Source organism: Salvelinus namaycush, chromosome 16, assembly GCF_016432855.1.
Source record: "Salvelinus namaycush isolate Seneca chromosome 16, SaNama_1.0, whole genome shotgun sequence".
Taxonomy (NCBI): domain Eukaryota; kingdom Metazoa; phylum Chordata; class Actinopteri; order Salmoniformes; family Salmonidae; genus Salvelinus; species Salvelinus namaycush.
In genome coordinates, this window is record NC_052322.1 from 15,501,197 (window position 1) to 15,518,506 (window position 17,310).

Sequence of the window (17,310 nt, forward strand, 5' to 3'; positions counted from 1 at the left end):
ATGGTGCAGCACGTCTTCCGGATCCATGGACTACCGGTTGACATGGTCTCCAACCGGGGTCCTCAGTTCTCGTCCCAGTTCTGGAAGGCGTTCTGCACCCTCATTGGGTCATTGGCCAGCCTGTCCTCCAGGTTCCACCCCCAGTCCAACGGCCTGTCGGAGCGAGCCAACCAGGACCTCGAGACCCCCCTGTGTTGCCTGGTCTCTGCCAACCCCACCACCTGGAGCCAGCAGTTTGTGTGGGTCGAATATGCTCGCAACATCCTTACCTGCTCTGCCACGGGCCTATCTCCCTTCGAGTGTTCCCTGGGATATCAGCCCCTGCTCTTCCCTGAGCAGGAAGAGGAGGTCGGCATACCTTCTGTCCAGATGTTTGTCCGCCTGCCGTCCTGTACCTTTGCCGCTGTTGCTGTAATAAACATTGTTACTTCGACACGGTCTGCATCTGGGTCTTACCTTATCCTGATAAATATGATGTCAAGATGAGCCAATTGAGCCAGAGTTTAGGGAGAGTCAATAATGTCACCACACAGTTCACTGGCATAGGTCTGGTTATAGTACCTATAGCAGGCATCAGTATGGTTGTACCTGAATGATTTTGTCGAAAGGGGATGTTTATGATACTATAGTGAGTATATAAGCTTTTCAGGAAGTATATTATATTTGCTTGAGATAATTGGGTGACTGACAAAATTATGGGTTTTTATTTGGATTAAAAATCTAAACATATTTCAGTTTGCATTTAGGCCAATTTGACTGAAATCCTGTGCTTTCCCCATCCACTGAAGTGAGAGAAAGACTCATTGGAATGCCTAAGTTAAAGAGTGCTGGTCATTCTGTACACAGAACATCTTTTTCGTTGGGCATGGCATGGGGTTAGAGGGTGGATGAATCTCCCACAAAGTAAAGACTTTTCCATAGGATTCCATGGCATACATCCAAGGTATTTCCCAGCTGTGACATTCATTATTCATCGCATAGAGGTTTGGGTGGTCAATGGTTAGACTATGATGGTGTTTGAAACTGAAGTATTGAAACTAAAGTACAGTATAGTGATTCTTGAAAGCAAGCCATTCCATCACACACAATACAGTACTTCATGTACCATATACTGTAGACAGTCTCCTAGAAAGAAATGTAATATGCAAGTGTAACCATTTGACATGCCAGCTGTATGTGTAACTATATATGGTATCAAAACCTTTTGATTTAATGCCTAAATACCACTGATTTAATCAGAGTTCTCCCACTGGACAGTTACTGTACCTCTCTTTTGCCATTATATATTTGCTCCAATGAGGAGGCAAGTGTCTTGGCGATCTCTTTGACCCCACACTGCTGGTAGAGTTTTGACAGTTGGTGCTGTGTACCTTGGCAGTGCCATGGTAGTCGAGAGGTACAGTATATTACAAATGGCAGAGGTTCTAGGAACCTTCATGCCTGGAATCCACTAGGACAGCTGGACATGAACGCTGACTCCACAGTGTCAGGCACTTTCAAAATGGGACCTTTTAATGCTTATATGCATTCTTCTCTCCTTTCATTCCCTGGAGGCATGCTTCTTATTTATTTAAATGTTTTATTGTGTTTTATTAAATCAACTTGGGGATAACTGTGGAGATAGAGGGGCAGCCAAAGCATGTGCTCTACGATTACAAACAGCTCTTTAGGCAGACCTAAGCACTCAAATTAAATATCACTCAAATGTCCCAACCCCCAAATTCTTTTGATGGAAAACTCTCATTGTATAGTTGATTTAAAAAAAATCTTTATTATTCAGGGATAAAAAAAATCCAAGTAATATTAGCCATCAAGAAAATACAAGAGAACAAGAGATATTCATGTGCAATGAATTCTATAGAAACAGAATATATAAATATTTATACAGTATTTCAATGATTACTAGAAAATCTTTATTGTGTTTTTTACAGGGCTTGGAAGCCAGTGCAGTGAGTTTTCATAATGAGTGTATTAACATATATCAAATTGTTTTCTGGCCCCTGGGTAGAAACCCTCTGTGAGAGAAAAAAAAGAAGAGGGAGAAGACAGGAGGGCTTGTGAGTGCGTCAGATACCCTGTGAGAGAGTTGGCCCAGTTAAACTTCCCTGCCACATATGTCAAACGGTCTTGTTTGCAAAGGCTAGTGTTTAAGTGTGGATCTGCTGAGCTTCGCAACTCCTAGCTGGCTGCTTTACTCTGCTCTACTCTGCTGGGCTTGAATAACTGATAAAGGTATGTACTGTCTGGGTCAGGAGCATTGCTGCTTTGTGTGCATGGCATTTGTATTTATTAAATATAATAGAGACCGTGATAAATGTGAGATTAATTAAGCAATAAGAATGGTAATTGTACATTTTCATTGATGCTAATAGAGAATATTACATTTATAACTTTCCATTGTGAATTAGAATGTCAAATTAAATAATTATATTGATTACAGATACTTGTGTAAAAATATTGTTTCAGCTATAGGCTTCCTATAATTTTTCACAGTTTAGGTATGACTATGTGTGTTAAAATTAATAAGTTTCATGATAACATTCTGACTGTACAATTTACATATTAATTAAATATTGATATTTATTTGGATATATTATATTGTCACTGTATAAGGTTTTTGCTATCAGTATCTACTGTATATTTTTTGCCTAACTACAAACAAACTGCAGTTAAGAATGTAACATTTGTATTCTCTTGACCTCCTCTGTAAACTTGATTCTGACTTATAATCATGAATTAATTAATTATACATTGATAAGTATGTTCATAGAGTTCAGACAGCACCTTGCACAGGAATTAGAAACATGACTTAATAGAAGCTTTCTCCCCAATAATTGTTGCTCTTTTGACTCCTAATATTGTAGCTTATGACAGTTTCTAAAAAATATATATTTATTCAACATGCTTTCCCTCCTCTCCCCACTCAACAGAAGTCTACTAGAACCATGTGCTGTCAGAACCCCATCCAGAGGGTAGAGATGGGTGCTGCTCAGCTCCTCTTCGCTGCCATCTTCTGGTCAATGCCTTACACTGGAGTTGCTGCTGTGCTGTCTCTGTCCAAATCCAACCAGACAGACCTTCTCCAACTAACTAGGCCTGCCTTCAAGGCAGAGTCTGACTGGAGGAATCTGAATCTTACTAGCATCCACGTGCCTCGTAGCCGAAGGAGGAGAGCCATCTCCTCCAGAGAAATGAATGCCTTGTTGGATTATCACAACCGTGTCCGCTCCCAGGTCTCCCCTCAAGCTGCCAACATGGAGATCATGGTGAGGCCCCTACATCTACTGTACCAGGGCAGGAAAACAAGGGACTGACGCATGACTGACTGACACATGCTAAGGCAGGGCTTACTAACACTCAATCAAATCTGAAACATAACTTTGGTGTTTTTGCTCTACACTAGAGTTAGATTTGACATTTTTGAAATATTTTTTGTCGATGTTTAATCACGTATATTTATTGAATAACTCAAGTGTCGCGTAAGTATGTACACACAAGTAAAACAATGTGGTGAAGAGACGCTAGATAGATAGGACCAGCGGACATCTGTAAAGCCTTCCTCGTGCTAGGGGCAGGGTTAATGAGTTTTTATATTTGAGAGGTGTTGAACTGCTGCTCTCTCTCCATGCTTTAGGTGTGGGATGGGAAACTGGCAAAATCAGCAGATTCCTGGGCCTCCCGCTGCATATGGGATCATGGACCCTCACAGACCATGAGATATATGGGCCAAAACCTGTCCATCAACTCTGGCAGGTACTTTTGAACTGTCCCTCTTCTTTCCATGTTGCTTATGTGAATGTTTGGTTCAACAATGACTGCCTAAAGAACACTTACTGTATATCTGGTCAAATATGAAGTAGGTTGGTATTTTATGAAAATCCAAAATGTCTCTTTCTTCTCCTAGATACCGATCAGTCATTGAGCTGGTGAGGTCCTGGCAGGATGAGAAAAACTCCTTCTCCTACCCCAACACATGCAGTGGACCAGTTTGTTCCCACTATACACAGGTGTGTGGCTTAGATATTGTACTAAATGTGAATGTACTGACTGGGATGTGTTCTATCCATAGTCTTCTATTTACAGAAGATAAGTACTGTACTGGTATAGTTGATATTTGTATTGGTAAGAAATTGGGTGACTGTGTGTGAGAACTTGTCTGCAATTAATCATGTTGACCATGAGAACTACAGATTGCATCAACAAATTGATACATTGCATCTTTCTGTTTCAGATGGTATGGGCCAATACCAACAGGATGGGATGTGCCATCAACAAGTGCTCAAACATGAACGTGTATGGGAGCTCTTGGAGAACAGCAGTGTTCCTGGTTTGCAACTACTCTATCAAGTAAGTCATGTACACACAAATCCTTCTCTGTTCATAGAAAGAGCAAGCTGTCTTGTTATAATGAACACAAAAAAAGCCAAATCTATAGTATATACCCACTATAGATTAATACGTTTCTTTTTCAATGTACAAGCTATATTCATCAGAACCTTATATTGAAGTGAATATTCTTTAATAATAAAAGGAAACAAACAAACACACAAGATCAGTAGTTAACCACGTTTTATTGCTCTTCCAGAGGGAACTGGGTTGGAGAGGCTCCCTACAAGAGTGGCAAACCATGCTCTGCTTGTCCATCAAAATATGGAGGTTCGTGTAACAGAAACCAGTGTTCCTCCGCTGGTTCAAAAGCCAAAGCCAAGAAACGGAAAAGATATTAAAACATTTTGGCCGTCAGTCACATTTTCCCTGTTTTAATGGAAGACTTTAAATAATTAACTGTTTCTGTTGAACCATTCCATTGATCTCATAAAATAACAACTGCAAGAGAAGATGTGTGAGATGCAAAGAATTTCTAAATAATAATAGTAATTTAAAAAAACAATAACTGGTTTTGCAAAGTTGGAAGTAACTAAAAATTACAAAAAATGTTTCTGTGATTAAATTACAGTACCACTATTTTTGTGTTAATTATTAACAAATGTTTGATGCACCACCCACTGGATGGTTAGGCAAGGTCCCCCCCCCCCCTTGGTCATGATGATGTCAATTCTCTCCTCTGCATGGAAATAAGCCTAATTATAAGCCTAAAGAACTTAAATCTACATAAACTCTTGGGTTGCAAAGCTCCATTTGGGGCCAGGACATACAGAACCCAACTACCTAAAACCAGAAGGGAATTATGTTGTATTAATTTGATTATGTCCTTTATTGAAAATGTTGAGAAGATGAGTTCAATATATTTGTAGGTCTATGCCAACGTGTTTGATAAGTCCACAAACTGTTTGCACTGTTTTTGGTTGATTATTTGGCTCGAGTGACATTTTGCGAAGCTATTTGTATTGAAAATTAAGCACTTTTATAGTTCACTGTTTTCTATTTGTTTTTTATTGTATAATACATATGTTTACTGTAAATTTAGAGACGTAGATCATTTTTGTTATTTGTTCTGTTGTAGACCAATTATCTTTCATAACATTGTAATTCACTTATTAGAGGTCATGATTGGCTTGAAAATGACAACACTGTCAAGCGTTCTTTGAATAAAAAAGAAAGGAGTTTAACTCAGTAGTGGGTGTTTTAATAAACCTTACAATTCCAAGGTGCTTTTTCACCTATGTCTGTCTTAAAAGGAGGACTTCAAGAGACAACTACTTTTAATAGATTTTCTTCTAATTATCTTTGGGTGGGCGTTTGTTACTAGCAACAGCCAATCAATCCCATCTTACATTTACAGTTGTAAGATGTCAATTCATGTACAGTCTATTCATGTATGCATTAGAGCGTAGATATTATCAAATGGACACAGTGACAGGCTATATTGTGCATATTCTCTCAAATGGCTCCCGGCCTGCATCTGTGCTTATTTAACTAGGAGGCCAAGGGAGGCTAGGGGGATCTGCTCTGCTGTCATGTTTTTCCACCTCATTGATTCTCCATATTCATCCGGAGAGAGAGTCCATCTATGCTATAAAACTGGACTAATGAGGCTTTTATGGTCAGAATTATTGGGATATCTGCGCAATGGACACTCCCGGAACTATACAATTCAATTTGTTCATATCCATTAACAATGAGAGACTGGGAGGCAAATATAAAGTGATTTGTATCTTTTATTTCATGGCCACAATGGTTCATATTAATACAAAATATTCTACCTTGTAGTATGTGTCACAAATGTAAGTTTGATGAAAATGCACTGCATGCCTCATTCCTCTTTATATGTTCATGCTCGTAAAATATTTTTGAGTGAAACTTTATGACACCTAATCAATCAAAAAATATTTCAATGTTTTCAGAGGATATCTGATTCCGTGGGAAAACTCCTTTTCAGGACAGCAACATGGGAAACTCCTTTTCAGGACTGCAACTGACCCATACATGCGACCAAAAGTGAAAGTTCCCACAAGGAAAACAAATGCGCTAATTTGTAATAATATCAGTGTGAGACCTGTATATGTTGTCACCTTGCTGCCATCCACAGGGATATTTGTATCAAACTGTATTTGTCTAGTGTTTGTCTGTGCATTGCATAACCTGGACGGATTATTTGTTTTTTCAACCAAAACATTAACTTCATTCACACTCAGCGTCTGAGGTGGAGAGGTAACACCCTCTGTACATGCTCCAATCCAGCTTTCTCTTTCATGTCCCTCTCTCCGCCTTCCCCCTTTCTCGCCGTGGTTGAACAAATGCAGTCTACCATTCTTCCTTCCTTCCTTCCTTTACTCAATGCACACTAATAAAATGTTTGGATATTGAATATAGAAAGAAATACATAACTTGTCTACAGACCGTATTTGAGCTTCTATCATCTAGTTGCTATAGCGACAGCTGCCTGTCATATAGATCTGGTCTCTATACGAGCCTGGTTACTGTTTAACCTCTCCACCCACATTTGCCCAGATTAGGAAAATCAATAAGATAACAGCTAGGAGTACCTACCTACCTACGGCTGGGGCCTTACCTTGCATCAACACTACCTGTCTCACTATAACGCAGGCGGGCGCTAACTTCCATATTTGAAATCCTAGAACTTTAGGAATACAGGAGAAAAAGAAAGACACATTTGAAAGAAACAGGGGGAGGAGAGAGATGGTCAATGTAAACTCACAAGTCAGTACAAGCATGGAGATTCCATTCGCTGATGGTGAGTACACAGTTTCTTTTATCATCTCACGGTTTCGGTGCGTATGGTGGAGCTCACACCAGCTGTTGACTTTGTTTAAACTGTGGTTGGCAATACACACTGCAGAGGGCTTCTCTTCTGGCAGGCAGGTCCATTCAATGTAGAAAATAGCGTCGTCATTTTTGTCTGTGTTTTTGACACGACTGCAATCAAGGAGGTGTGGAGAAGATATGAAGGTTGTTAAAAAGGGCCCCACAATAAGCTGAGACTGACGGATGAGACTCCATTCAGACTGATATGAACCTGGGAAGTCAAAGCTTTGAAGAGTAGAATAATACGATTTAAGGTCCAATATAGGCAGTGGGTAGTATTTGATGAATGGAAAAGACCGAGTCAGAGTGAATCAGGATGGAATCATAGCCAGGATAGTAGAAAGGTGTGAAGAAGAGCGGCCTGAAACGCTGGGCTTTCACCTGAAAAACACATGGGAACCACCTGGGTAAAACTGGAAAAGCATCCAACCACATCAGCAACCTCTGATCCAATTACACTAAAGTTGCCAAAACATGCCTTTTCAGGAGTGTACTGTGTAAATAGCTTGGGGTTGGTTTTCATTATGTCATTCACCACACATGGTATGATTTACATATGAGTCTGGGAGATGTAAAACTCCCCAACCAAACTAGGGATATTAGTCGTCCTAAGAAGGGCACACTAGAGTAGCGTCATTGTTTATTCAAAACTGTTGGGTTCTTTCTGGTTTTATTATACTGTATATCTTTATACTATGTTTCTTTGTGCAGACATAAAAATGCTGCAAATCACAATGTCACAAGGTCACTCCTCCTAATTTGAGATAGTGCTGACATAATGTCTCATGCATCAGGAGACTTAATAATACTGACATTAGTACGTCACAGCCATGACCTGCAGTTATGAGGGTTTGTCCCTGGACATTACCTGGGCTGCACCTTATTCCCTTACAGCAGTGTCATCAACCTTTTCTTGCCCAGGGACCCCCGCCCAGGCAAACCTGCGACCCAGGGACTCCCATCTTGTTTGCAAAGCATGTTTTTTTTCTTCAAATCTTGTCTTATCACCCGGTGAATTATAATGGCATGGACAAGTAATCAACATTTCAAAATTAATAGATTTGGTAGATCGTTTTTCATGATTTTGACCTCCCCACATTCTAATTGGAAGAAGTGTAAACTCTAAGATCGCCTATACTAGAAAGGTAACGTGAAACTAGGGCTGTGACGATAATGGAATTTTGGGTAATGATGAATTGTCATGCAAATGAACAGTTTTTGGCATAATTGTCTTCTTTTAAAAAATATTTTGAGCTTGTAATGCATCATAATGCATATTTGAAAGACATACCTAACTGAATACAACAACGACATACAGTACTTAATTAATACAACACAGCTTTGGTTACACCCGCCTCAAAAAAGAATAGTTTTGACCGCTTAGAACTTTTGGAAAGGAGGCTTCTCCTCCCAACCGTGCCGTTCTGCTCGTACAATGATTACCAACTTCATGTAAAAATGAAAAACTGCTATAAATACTTGAATATAAAGTTTAAACCCCCCTTCTCCTAAAATGAATGTATTAAGATGATTATGATGACTATTATACAATAATTGTGCCAGCCCTACTACAAACACATTCGCATATAGCAGCTGTTAAGCTGGTTAAACAATGGTTAGCAATGTGTTGGCAAAAATGTACTGCATCATGAAGGGGCCTCGGCCTACAGTCTGGATTCAGACCTACAGTACCAGTCAAAAGTTTGGACACACCCACTCATTCAAGGGTTTTTCTTAATTTTTACTATTTTCTACATTGTAGAATATTAGTGAAGACATCAAAACTATGAAATAACACATATGGAATCATGTAGTAACCAAAAAAAAGTGTTCAACGAATGAAAATACACTACCATTCAAAAGTTTGGGGCCACTTAGAAATGTCCTTGTTTTTGAAAGAAAAGCAAAAAATGTTGTCCAATAAAATAAAATAAAACTGATCAGAAATACAGTGTAGACATTGTTAATGTTGTAAATGACTATTATAGCTGGAAACGGCAGATTTTTAATGGAATATCTACATAGGCGTACAGAGGCCCTTTATCAGCAACCATCACTCCTGTGTTCCAATGGCACGTTGTGTTAGCTAATCCAAGTTTATCATTTTAAAAGGCTAATTAATCATTAGAAAATCCTTTTGCAATTATGTTAGCACAGCTGAAAACTGTTGTGCTAATTAAAGAAGCAATAAAACTGGCCTTCTTTAGACTAGTTGAGTATCTGGAGCATCAGCATTTGTGGGTTTGATTACAGGCTCAAAATGGCCAGAAACAAAGATCTTTCTTCTGAAACTTGTCAGTCTATTCTTGTTCTGAGAAATGAAGGCTATTCCATGCGAGAAATTGCCAAGAAACTGAAGATCTCATACAACGCTGTGTACTACTCCCTTCACAGAACAGGGCAAATTGGCTCTAATCAGAATAGAAAGAGGAGTGGGAGGCCCCGGTGCACAACTGAGCAAGAGGACAAATACATTGGAGTGTCTAGTTTGAGAAACAGACGCCTCACAAGTCCTCAACTGGCAGCTTCATTAAATAGTACCCGCAAAACACCAGCCTCAACGTCAACAGTTGTCACGTTCTGACCATAGTTCTTGTGTGTTGTGCTTGTTTTAGTGTTGGTCAGGACGTGAGCTGGGTGGGCATTCTATGTTGTGTGTCTAGTTTGTCTGTTTCTGTGTTCGGCCTAATATGGTTCTCAATCAGAGGCAGCTGTCAATCGTTGTCCCTGATTGAGAATCATATATAGGTGGCTTGTTTTGTGTTGGGGATTTGTGGGTGGTTGTTTCCTGTCTGTGTTTTCTCTGCACCAGCTAGGACTGTATCGGTTTGCCACATTTTGTTATTTTGTTATTTGTTAAGTGTTCACTGTTTATTCGTTTTATTAAACATGTTGAGCACTGGCTACGCTGCGTGTTGGTCCGATCCCTGTTACACCCTCTCTTCTCGTGAAGAGAGGGAAGGCTGCCGTTACAACAGTGAAGAGGTGACTCCGGGATGCTGGCCTTCTAGTCAGAGTTGCAAAGAAGAAGTCATATCTCAGACTGGCCAATGAAAAGAAAAGATTAAGATGGGCAAAATAACACAGACACTGGAAAGAGGAAGATTCGGAAAAAAGTGTTATGGACAAACAAACATACTGTAAGTTTGAGATGTTCGGATCACAAAGAAGAACATTCGTGAGATGCAGAAAAAAAGAAAAAATGAAAAGATGCTGGAGGAGTGCTTGACGCCATCTGTCAAGCATGATGGATGCAATGTGATGGTTTGGGGGTACTTTGGTGGTGGTAAAGTGGGAGATTTGTACAGGGTAAAAGGGATCTTGAAGAAGGAAGGCTATCACTCCAGTTTACAAAGCCATGCCATACCCTGTGGACGGCGCTTAATTGGAGCCAATTTCCTCCTACAACAGGACAATTACCCAAAGCACAGCTCCAAACGATGCAAGAACTATTTAGGGAAGAAGCAGTCAGCTGGTATTCTGTCTATAATGGAGTGGCGAGCACAGTCACCGGATCTCAACCCTATTGAGCTGTTGTGGGAGCAGCTTGACCGTATGGTACGTAAGAAGTGCCCATCAAGCCAATCCAACTTGTGGGAGGTGCTTCAGGAAGCATGGGGTGAAATCTCTTCAGATTACCTCAACAAATTGACAACTCGAATGCCAAAGGTCTGCAAGGCTGTAATTGCTGCAAATGGAGGATTCTTTGACGAAAGCAAAGTTTGAGGGACATAATTATTATTTCAATTAAAAATCATTATTTCTAACCTTGTCAACGTCTTGACTATATTTCCTATTCATTTTGCAACTCATTTCATGTATGTTTTCATGGAAAACAAGGACATTTATAAGTGACCCCAAACTTTTGAACGGTAGTGTATATTCTAAATAAATCACTGACAGTGTCACCAGCAAAGCACCCCCACACCATCACACCTCCTCCTCCATGCTTCACGGTGGGAACCACACATGCGGCGATCATCTGTTCACCTACTCTGCATCTCACAAAGACAAGGAGGTCGGAATAATTTTTTTATTTAAATTTGGACTCATCAGACCAAAGGACAGATTTCCACTGGTCTAATGTCCATTGCTCATGTTTACTGGCCCAAGCAAGTCTCTTCTAATTATTATTGGTGTCCTTTAATAGTGTTTCTTTGCAGAAATTTGACCTGATTCACAGTCTCCTCTGAATAGTTGATGTTGAGATGCATCTGTTACTTGAACTCCATGAAGAAGTTATTTGGGCTTCAATTTCTGAGGCTGGAACTTCTAATGAACTTATCCTCCCTTAGTTAACTAAGCAAGTCAGTTAAGAACAAATTTCTATTTACAATGACGGCCTACCCCGGCCAAACCCAGACGACACTGAGCCAATGGTGCGCCGCCCTATGGGACTCCCAAGCCCGGCCAGATGTGATTCAGCCTGGATTTGAACCAGGGACTGTAGTGATGCCTTTTGCACTGAGATAGACTGCTGCGCCACTCGGGAGTCCAGTTGTTACAACTGCACTTGAAGAGTGCACTTGAAGAAACGTTCAAATTTCTTGAACTGTTCCACATTGACTGAACTTCAAGTCTTAAGGTAATGATGAACTGTCGTTTCTCTTTACTTATTTGAGCTAATCTTGCCATAATATGGACTTGGTCTTTTACCAAATAGGGCTATCTTCTGTATACCACCCGTACTTTGTCACAACACAACTGATTGGCTCAAACGCATTAAGAAGGAAATTACACAAATTCACTTTTATCAAGGCACATCTGTTAATTGTAATGCACTCCAGGTGACTACCTCATGAAGCTGGTTGAGAGAATGCCAAGAGTGTGCAAAGGTGTCATCAAGGCAAAGAGTGGCTACGTTGAAGAATTTGTTTAACACTTTTCTGGTTTCTACATGATTCCATGTGTGTTATTTCATAGTTTTGATGTCTTCACTATTATTTTACAATGTAGAAAATAGTAAAAATAAATAAAAACCTTTGAATGAGTAGGTGTGTCCAAACTTTTGACTGGTACTGTATATATACAGTGCCGTCAGAAAGTATTCATACCCCTTGACTTATTTCACATTTTGTTGTGCTACAGCCTGAATTCCAAATGGATTCAATAGATTTATTTTGTGACCCATCAACACACAATACCCTATAATGACAAGTTGAACATTTCAATTGGACCTTTATTTAACTAGGCAAGTCAGTTAAGAACAAATTCTTATTTACAATGACAGCCTAGCAGGGAACAGTGGGTTAACTGCCTTGCTCAGGAGCAGAACGACAGATTTTTACCTTGTCAGCTTGGGGATTCAATCCAGCAACCTTTTGATTACTGGCCCAACACTCTAACCACTAGGCCACCTGCCTCCACTAACATGTTTATAGAAACGTTCGCACATTTTTTGAAAATGAAATACCAAAATATCTCATTAACATAAGTATTCAAAACCCAGAGTCAATACATGTGAGAATAACCTTTGGCAGCGATTATAGCTTTGAGTCTTTCTGGATGAGTCTCTAAAAGCTTTGCATACCTGGACTGTAAAATATTTAGGAACATTTACTGTCATCTTGGTTAGCAACTCCAGTGTATATTTGGTGTTGTCTTTTAGGTTATTGTCCTGCTGAAAGGTGAATTTGTCTCCCAGTGTCTGTTGGAAAGCAGACTGAACCAGGTTTCCCTCTAGAATTTTGCCTGTGCTTAGCTCTATTCCATTTCTTTTTATCATAAAAAAAACTTCCTAGTCCTTGCCAATGACAAGTATACTCATAACATGATGCAGCCACCACCATGCTTGAAACTATGAAGAGTAGTACTCGGTGATGCGTTGTGTTGGATTTGCCCCAAACATAACACTTTGTATTCAGGACATAAAGTATATTTCTTTGCCACATTTTTTGCAGTTTTACTTTAGTGCCTTGTTGTAAACAGGATGCATGTTTTGGAATATTCTTATTCTGTGCAGACTTCCTTCTTTTCACTCTGTCATTTATGTTAGTATTGTGGAGTAACTACAATGTTGTTGATCCATCCTCAGTTTTCTCCTATCACAGCCATTAAACTCTGTAACTGTTTTAAAGTCACCAATGGCCTCATGGTGAAATCCCTGAGTGGTTTCCTTCTTCTCCAGCAACTGAGTTAGGAAGGACGCCTGTATCTTTGTAGTGACTGGGTGTATTGATACACCATCCAAAGTGTAATTAATAACTTCACCACGCTCAAAGGGATATTCAGTGTCTGATTTTTTAAATTGACCCATATACCAATAGGTACCCTTCTTTACAAGGCATTTGAAAACCTCCCTGGTCTTTGTGGTTGAATCTGTGTTTGAAATTCACTGCTTGACTGAGGTACCTTACAGATAAGCGTATGTGTGGGGTACAGAGATGAGGTAGTCATTCAAAAATCAAGGTAAGGCCTCCTGAGTGGCACAGTGGTCTAAGGCACTGCATTTCAGTGCTATCTGTGCCACTAGAGATCCTGGTTCAAGTCCAGGCTCTGTCGCAGCCGGCCCTGACTGGGAGACCCACGGGGCGGTGCACAATTGGCCCAGCGTCGTCCGGGTTAGGGGAGGGTTTGGCCGGCAGGGATGTTCTGTTCCATTGCGCTCTAGCGACTCCTGTGGCAGACTGGGTGCAATGCATGCTGACATGGTCGCCAGGTGTACAGTGTTTCCTCCGACACATTGGTGCTTCTGAGTTAAGTGGGTATCATGTCAAGAAGCTGTGCGGCTTGGCTGGGTTGTGTTTTGGAGGACGCATGGCTCTCGACCTTCGCCTCTCCTGAGTCTGTACGGGAGTTGCAGCAATGAGACAAGACTTTAACTACCAATTGGATCCCACGAAATTGGGGCAAAAAAATATTTTTATTTAAAAAAAAAATCAAGGTAAACCCTATAATGGCACAAAGAGTGAGTCCATACAACTTATTATGTGACTTGTTAAGCAAATGTTTCATGCAGCGCGATACATCTCCTTCGCATAGAGTTGATCAAGCTGTTGATTGTGGCCTGTGGAATGTTGTCCCTCTCCTCTTCAATGGCTTTGTGAAGTTGCTGGATATTGGCAGGAACTGGAACACACTGTCATAAACGTCAATCCAGAGCATCCCAAACGTGCTCAATTGGTGACATTTCTGGTGAGTATGCAAGCCATGGAAGAACTAGGATATTTTCAGCTTCCAGGAATTGTGTACATATCCTTGCGACATGGGGTTGTGCATGATCACGCGAAACATGAGTTGATGGTGGTGGATGAATGGCACAACAATGGGCCTCAGGATCTTGTCATGTTATCTCTGTGCATTCAAATTGCCATCGATAAAAATGCAATTGTGTTCATTGTCCGTAACTTATGCCTGCTCATACCATAACCCTACTTCCACCATGGGGCACTGTTCACAATGTTGACATCAGCAAAACGCTCACCCATATGCCTGCCATCTGCCTGATACAGTTGAAACCGGTTCATCTGTGAAGAGCACACTTCTCTAGCGTGACAGTGGCCATCGAAGGTGAGCATTTGCCCACTTAAGTAGATTACGACACCAAACTGCAGTCAGCTCAAGACCCTGGTCAGAATGATGAACATGCAGATGAGCTTCCCTGAGACAGTTTCAGACGATCCCACAGGTGAAGAAGCCAGATGTGGAGATCCTGGGCTGGCATGGTTACACGTGGTCTGCGGTTGTGATGCCGATTGGATGTACTGTCAAATTATCTAAAATGACATTGGAGGCGGCTTATGGTAGAGAAATGAACATCCAATTATCTGGAAAGAGCTCTGGTGGACATTCCTGCAGTCAGCATGCCAATTGCACGCCTCAAAACTTGAGACATCTGTGGCATTGTGTTGTGTAATAAAACTGCACATTTATAGTGGCCTTTTATTTTCCCCAGCACAAGGCTCACCTGTGTAATGATCATGCTGTTTAATCAACTTCTTGATATGCCACACCTGTCAGGTGGAAGGGTTATCTTGGGAATGGAGAAATGCTCACTAACAAGGATGTAAACAAATTTGTGCACCACATTTGAGAGAAATAAGCTTTTTGTGCGTATGGAACAATTCTGGGATCTTTTATTTCAGCACATGAAACATGGGACCAACACTTTACATGTTGCGTTTATATTTTTGTTCAGTATATTTAGGCTTGCCATAACAAAGGGGTTGAATTCTTATTGACTCAAGACATTTCAGCTTTTCATTTTTAATTAATCTGTAAACATTTCGACAAACAATTCTACTTTGACATTTTGGGGTATTGTGTGTAGACCAATGATACAAAATCTACATTTAATCCATTTTAAATTCAGGCTGTAACACAACAAAATGTGGAAAAAGTCAATAATAATATATACTGTATATATTCACGGACCCCCAGCAGTACCTCGACCCCTGGTTGAATACCCCTACCTTACAGTATACAGTTCATTACTTTTGACCAGAGTTAGTGCACTATATAGGGAATAGGGTGCCAAATCAGAAGCACTATCAGCCATCCTGGGATGTGACTTTTGACAATAACATCTGTTTTCCTGGACTTGGACAGGAGTGATCTGCCATTTGAGATGGAAGGCTATGCCATTATTTATTAACAGTTTATTACACACATAGAGTAAATACAACAATGCTAAAAGCAGTGCAATGATCAAACCGAGAAGTGAATCTACATAGATGTTCCTGTTATTGAACTGAGTTAAGGAGATACGTCTGTAATAAATCTGTGATACGTCTGCGTCTCTATGGGGTTGGACAGAGCTAGTCCCTCCTCAACAGTAATATCAACACTATAAACAATTATCAACAGCCACATAACAATAATAAACAGCTAAAATGGAGGGTTTTCTTGTAATTTACGATCCCTCCTCTTAAACCGATTGTACTGCTGCCTGAGGCAACAAGCCACCATACGTTCAGTGTAAAATTCAAATGTATATTTCACTTAGCTTCAGGTCATATATTGAGATGAATCGCTCAACCGTCACAACTTGGACAAACTACTACTGGCGCTCTGATGCTTGCAGAATCAGTTGGCAAATGTAAACACAACAAAAGCCATAGAACAGCCCTTCAGCGAACGGATCTGTTTACCCAAAATGCTGAATGACTTTGTGGTAGGCTCTGATTGGCTGAACCAGTCAACTCTCTGCCCTATCAGTGACAGGACAAGAATGAACTAAAGCAACTCAAGTAACCCCAAACAGGCCAGCCCTCCCATTTGTTAACATATAAATAAAGTTAGTGGAATGCAATATAATTCACCTTTCTATTGCTTAGGACTGGGTGCAATCTGCAATTTCGGTATGTTTACTGTCAGTCAGAATGTAATTAAAAAAAATATGTATTTAACCTTTATTTAATAAGGTTTGGCGTACGGGCCATATATACAGTACGACCCATATACACCTTGTTGTCTGCTAGGAGGCAGTGCTTGTGAATGCTGATAGTGTCAATCACTTCAGTTTACAGTAGTACATACTGTCATCAATCAAAATGAAAACAAATCTCTCTAACGAGAATGACAGGATGTGAATGAAGGGTTTTTGGAAAGAGACACTGGGCACAACACAGTTCTAAAGTGGAGAGTTTTCTAATCTGGAGCAGTAGACGTATGCTTTAGTTCACAGACAGACAAATCCTGTTTCTCTCTAATCATCATCTCAAAACCATCTCATTCGTCATTCTTCAGCTATTTCATGACAGCTCTCTTTGCTTGGATAGGCTACATGCTTGAACTTTTCCTCCTCATATACACTACCGTTCAAAAGTTCGGGGTCACTTTGAAATGTCCTTGTTTTTGAAAGAAAAGCAATTTTTTTGTCCATTAAAATAAAATAAAACTGATCAGAAATACAGTGTCGACGTGATTAATGTTGTAAATGACTATTGTAGCTGGAATTGGCAGATTTTGTATGGAATATCTACATTGGCCTATAGAGGCCCATTATCAGCAACCATCACTCCTGTGTTCTAATGGCACGTTGTGTTAGCTAATCCAATTTTATAATTTTAAAAGGCTAATTGATCATTAGAAAACTCTTTTGCAATTATGTTAGCACAGCTGTAAACTGTTGTGCTGTTAATG

At 40.2% G+C, this 17,310-nt stretch overlaps 1 protein-coding gene across 1 annotated transcript in view; it reads left to right on the forward strand.

Annotated features, from left to right (window-relative positions):
- The first annotated feature begins 7,042 nt into the window (after window positions 1–7,042).
- The window catches only part of LOC120061071 (hepatocyte nuclear factor 4-alpha-like), a 30,137-nt gene continuing 19,869 nt past the window's right edge, over window positions 7,043–17,310 (forward strand). The window contains exon 1 of the mRNA XM_039010586.1: window positions 7,043–7,156. Within this exon, the coding sequence (XP_038866514.1) occupies window positions 7,102–7,156 (55 nt within the window). The 5' untranslated portion in view covers window positions 7,043–7,101. The remainder of the gene's footprint in view (window positions 7,157–17,310) is intronic.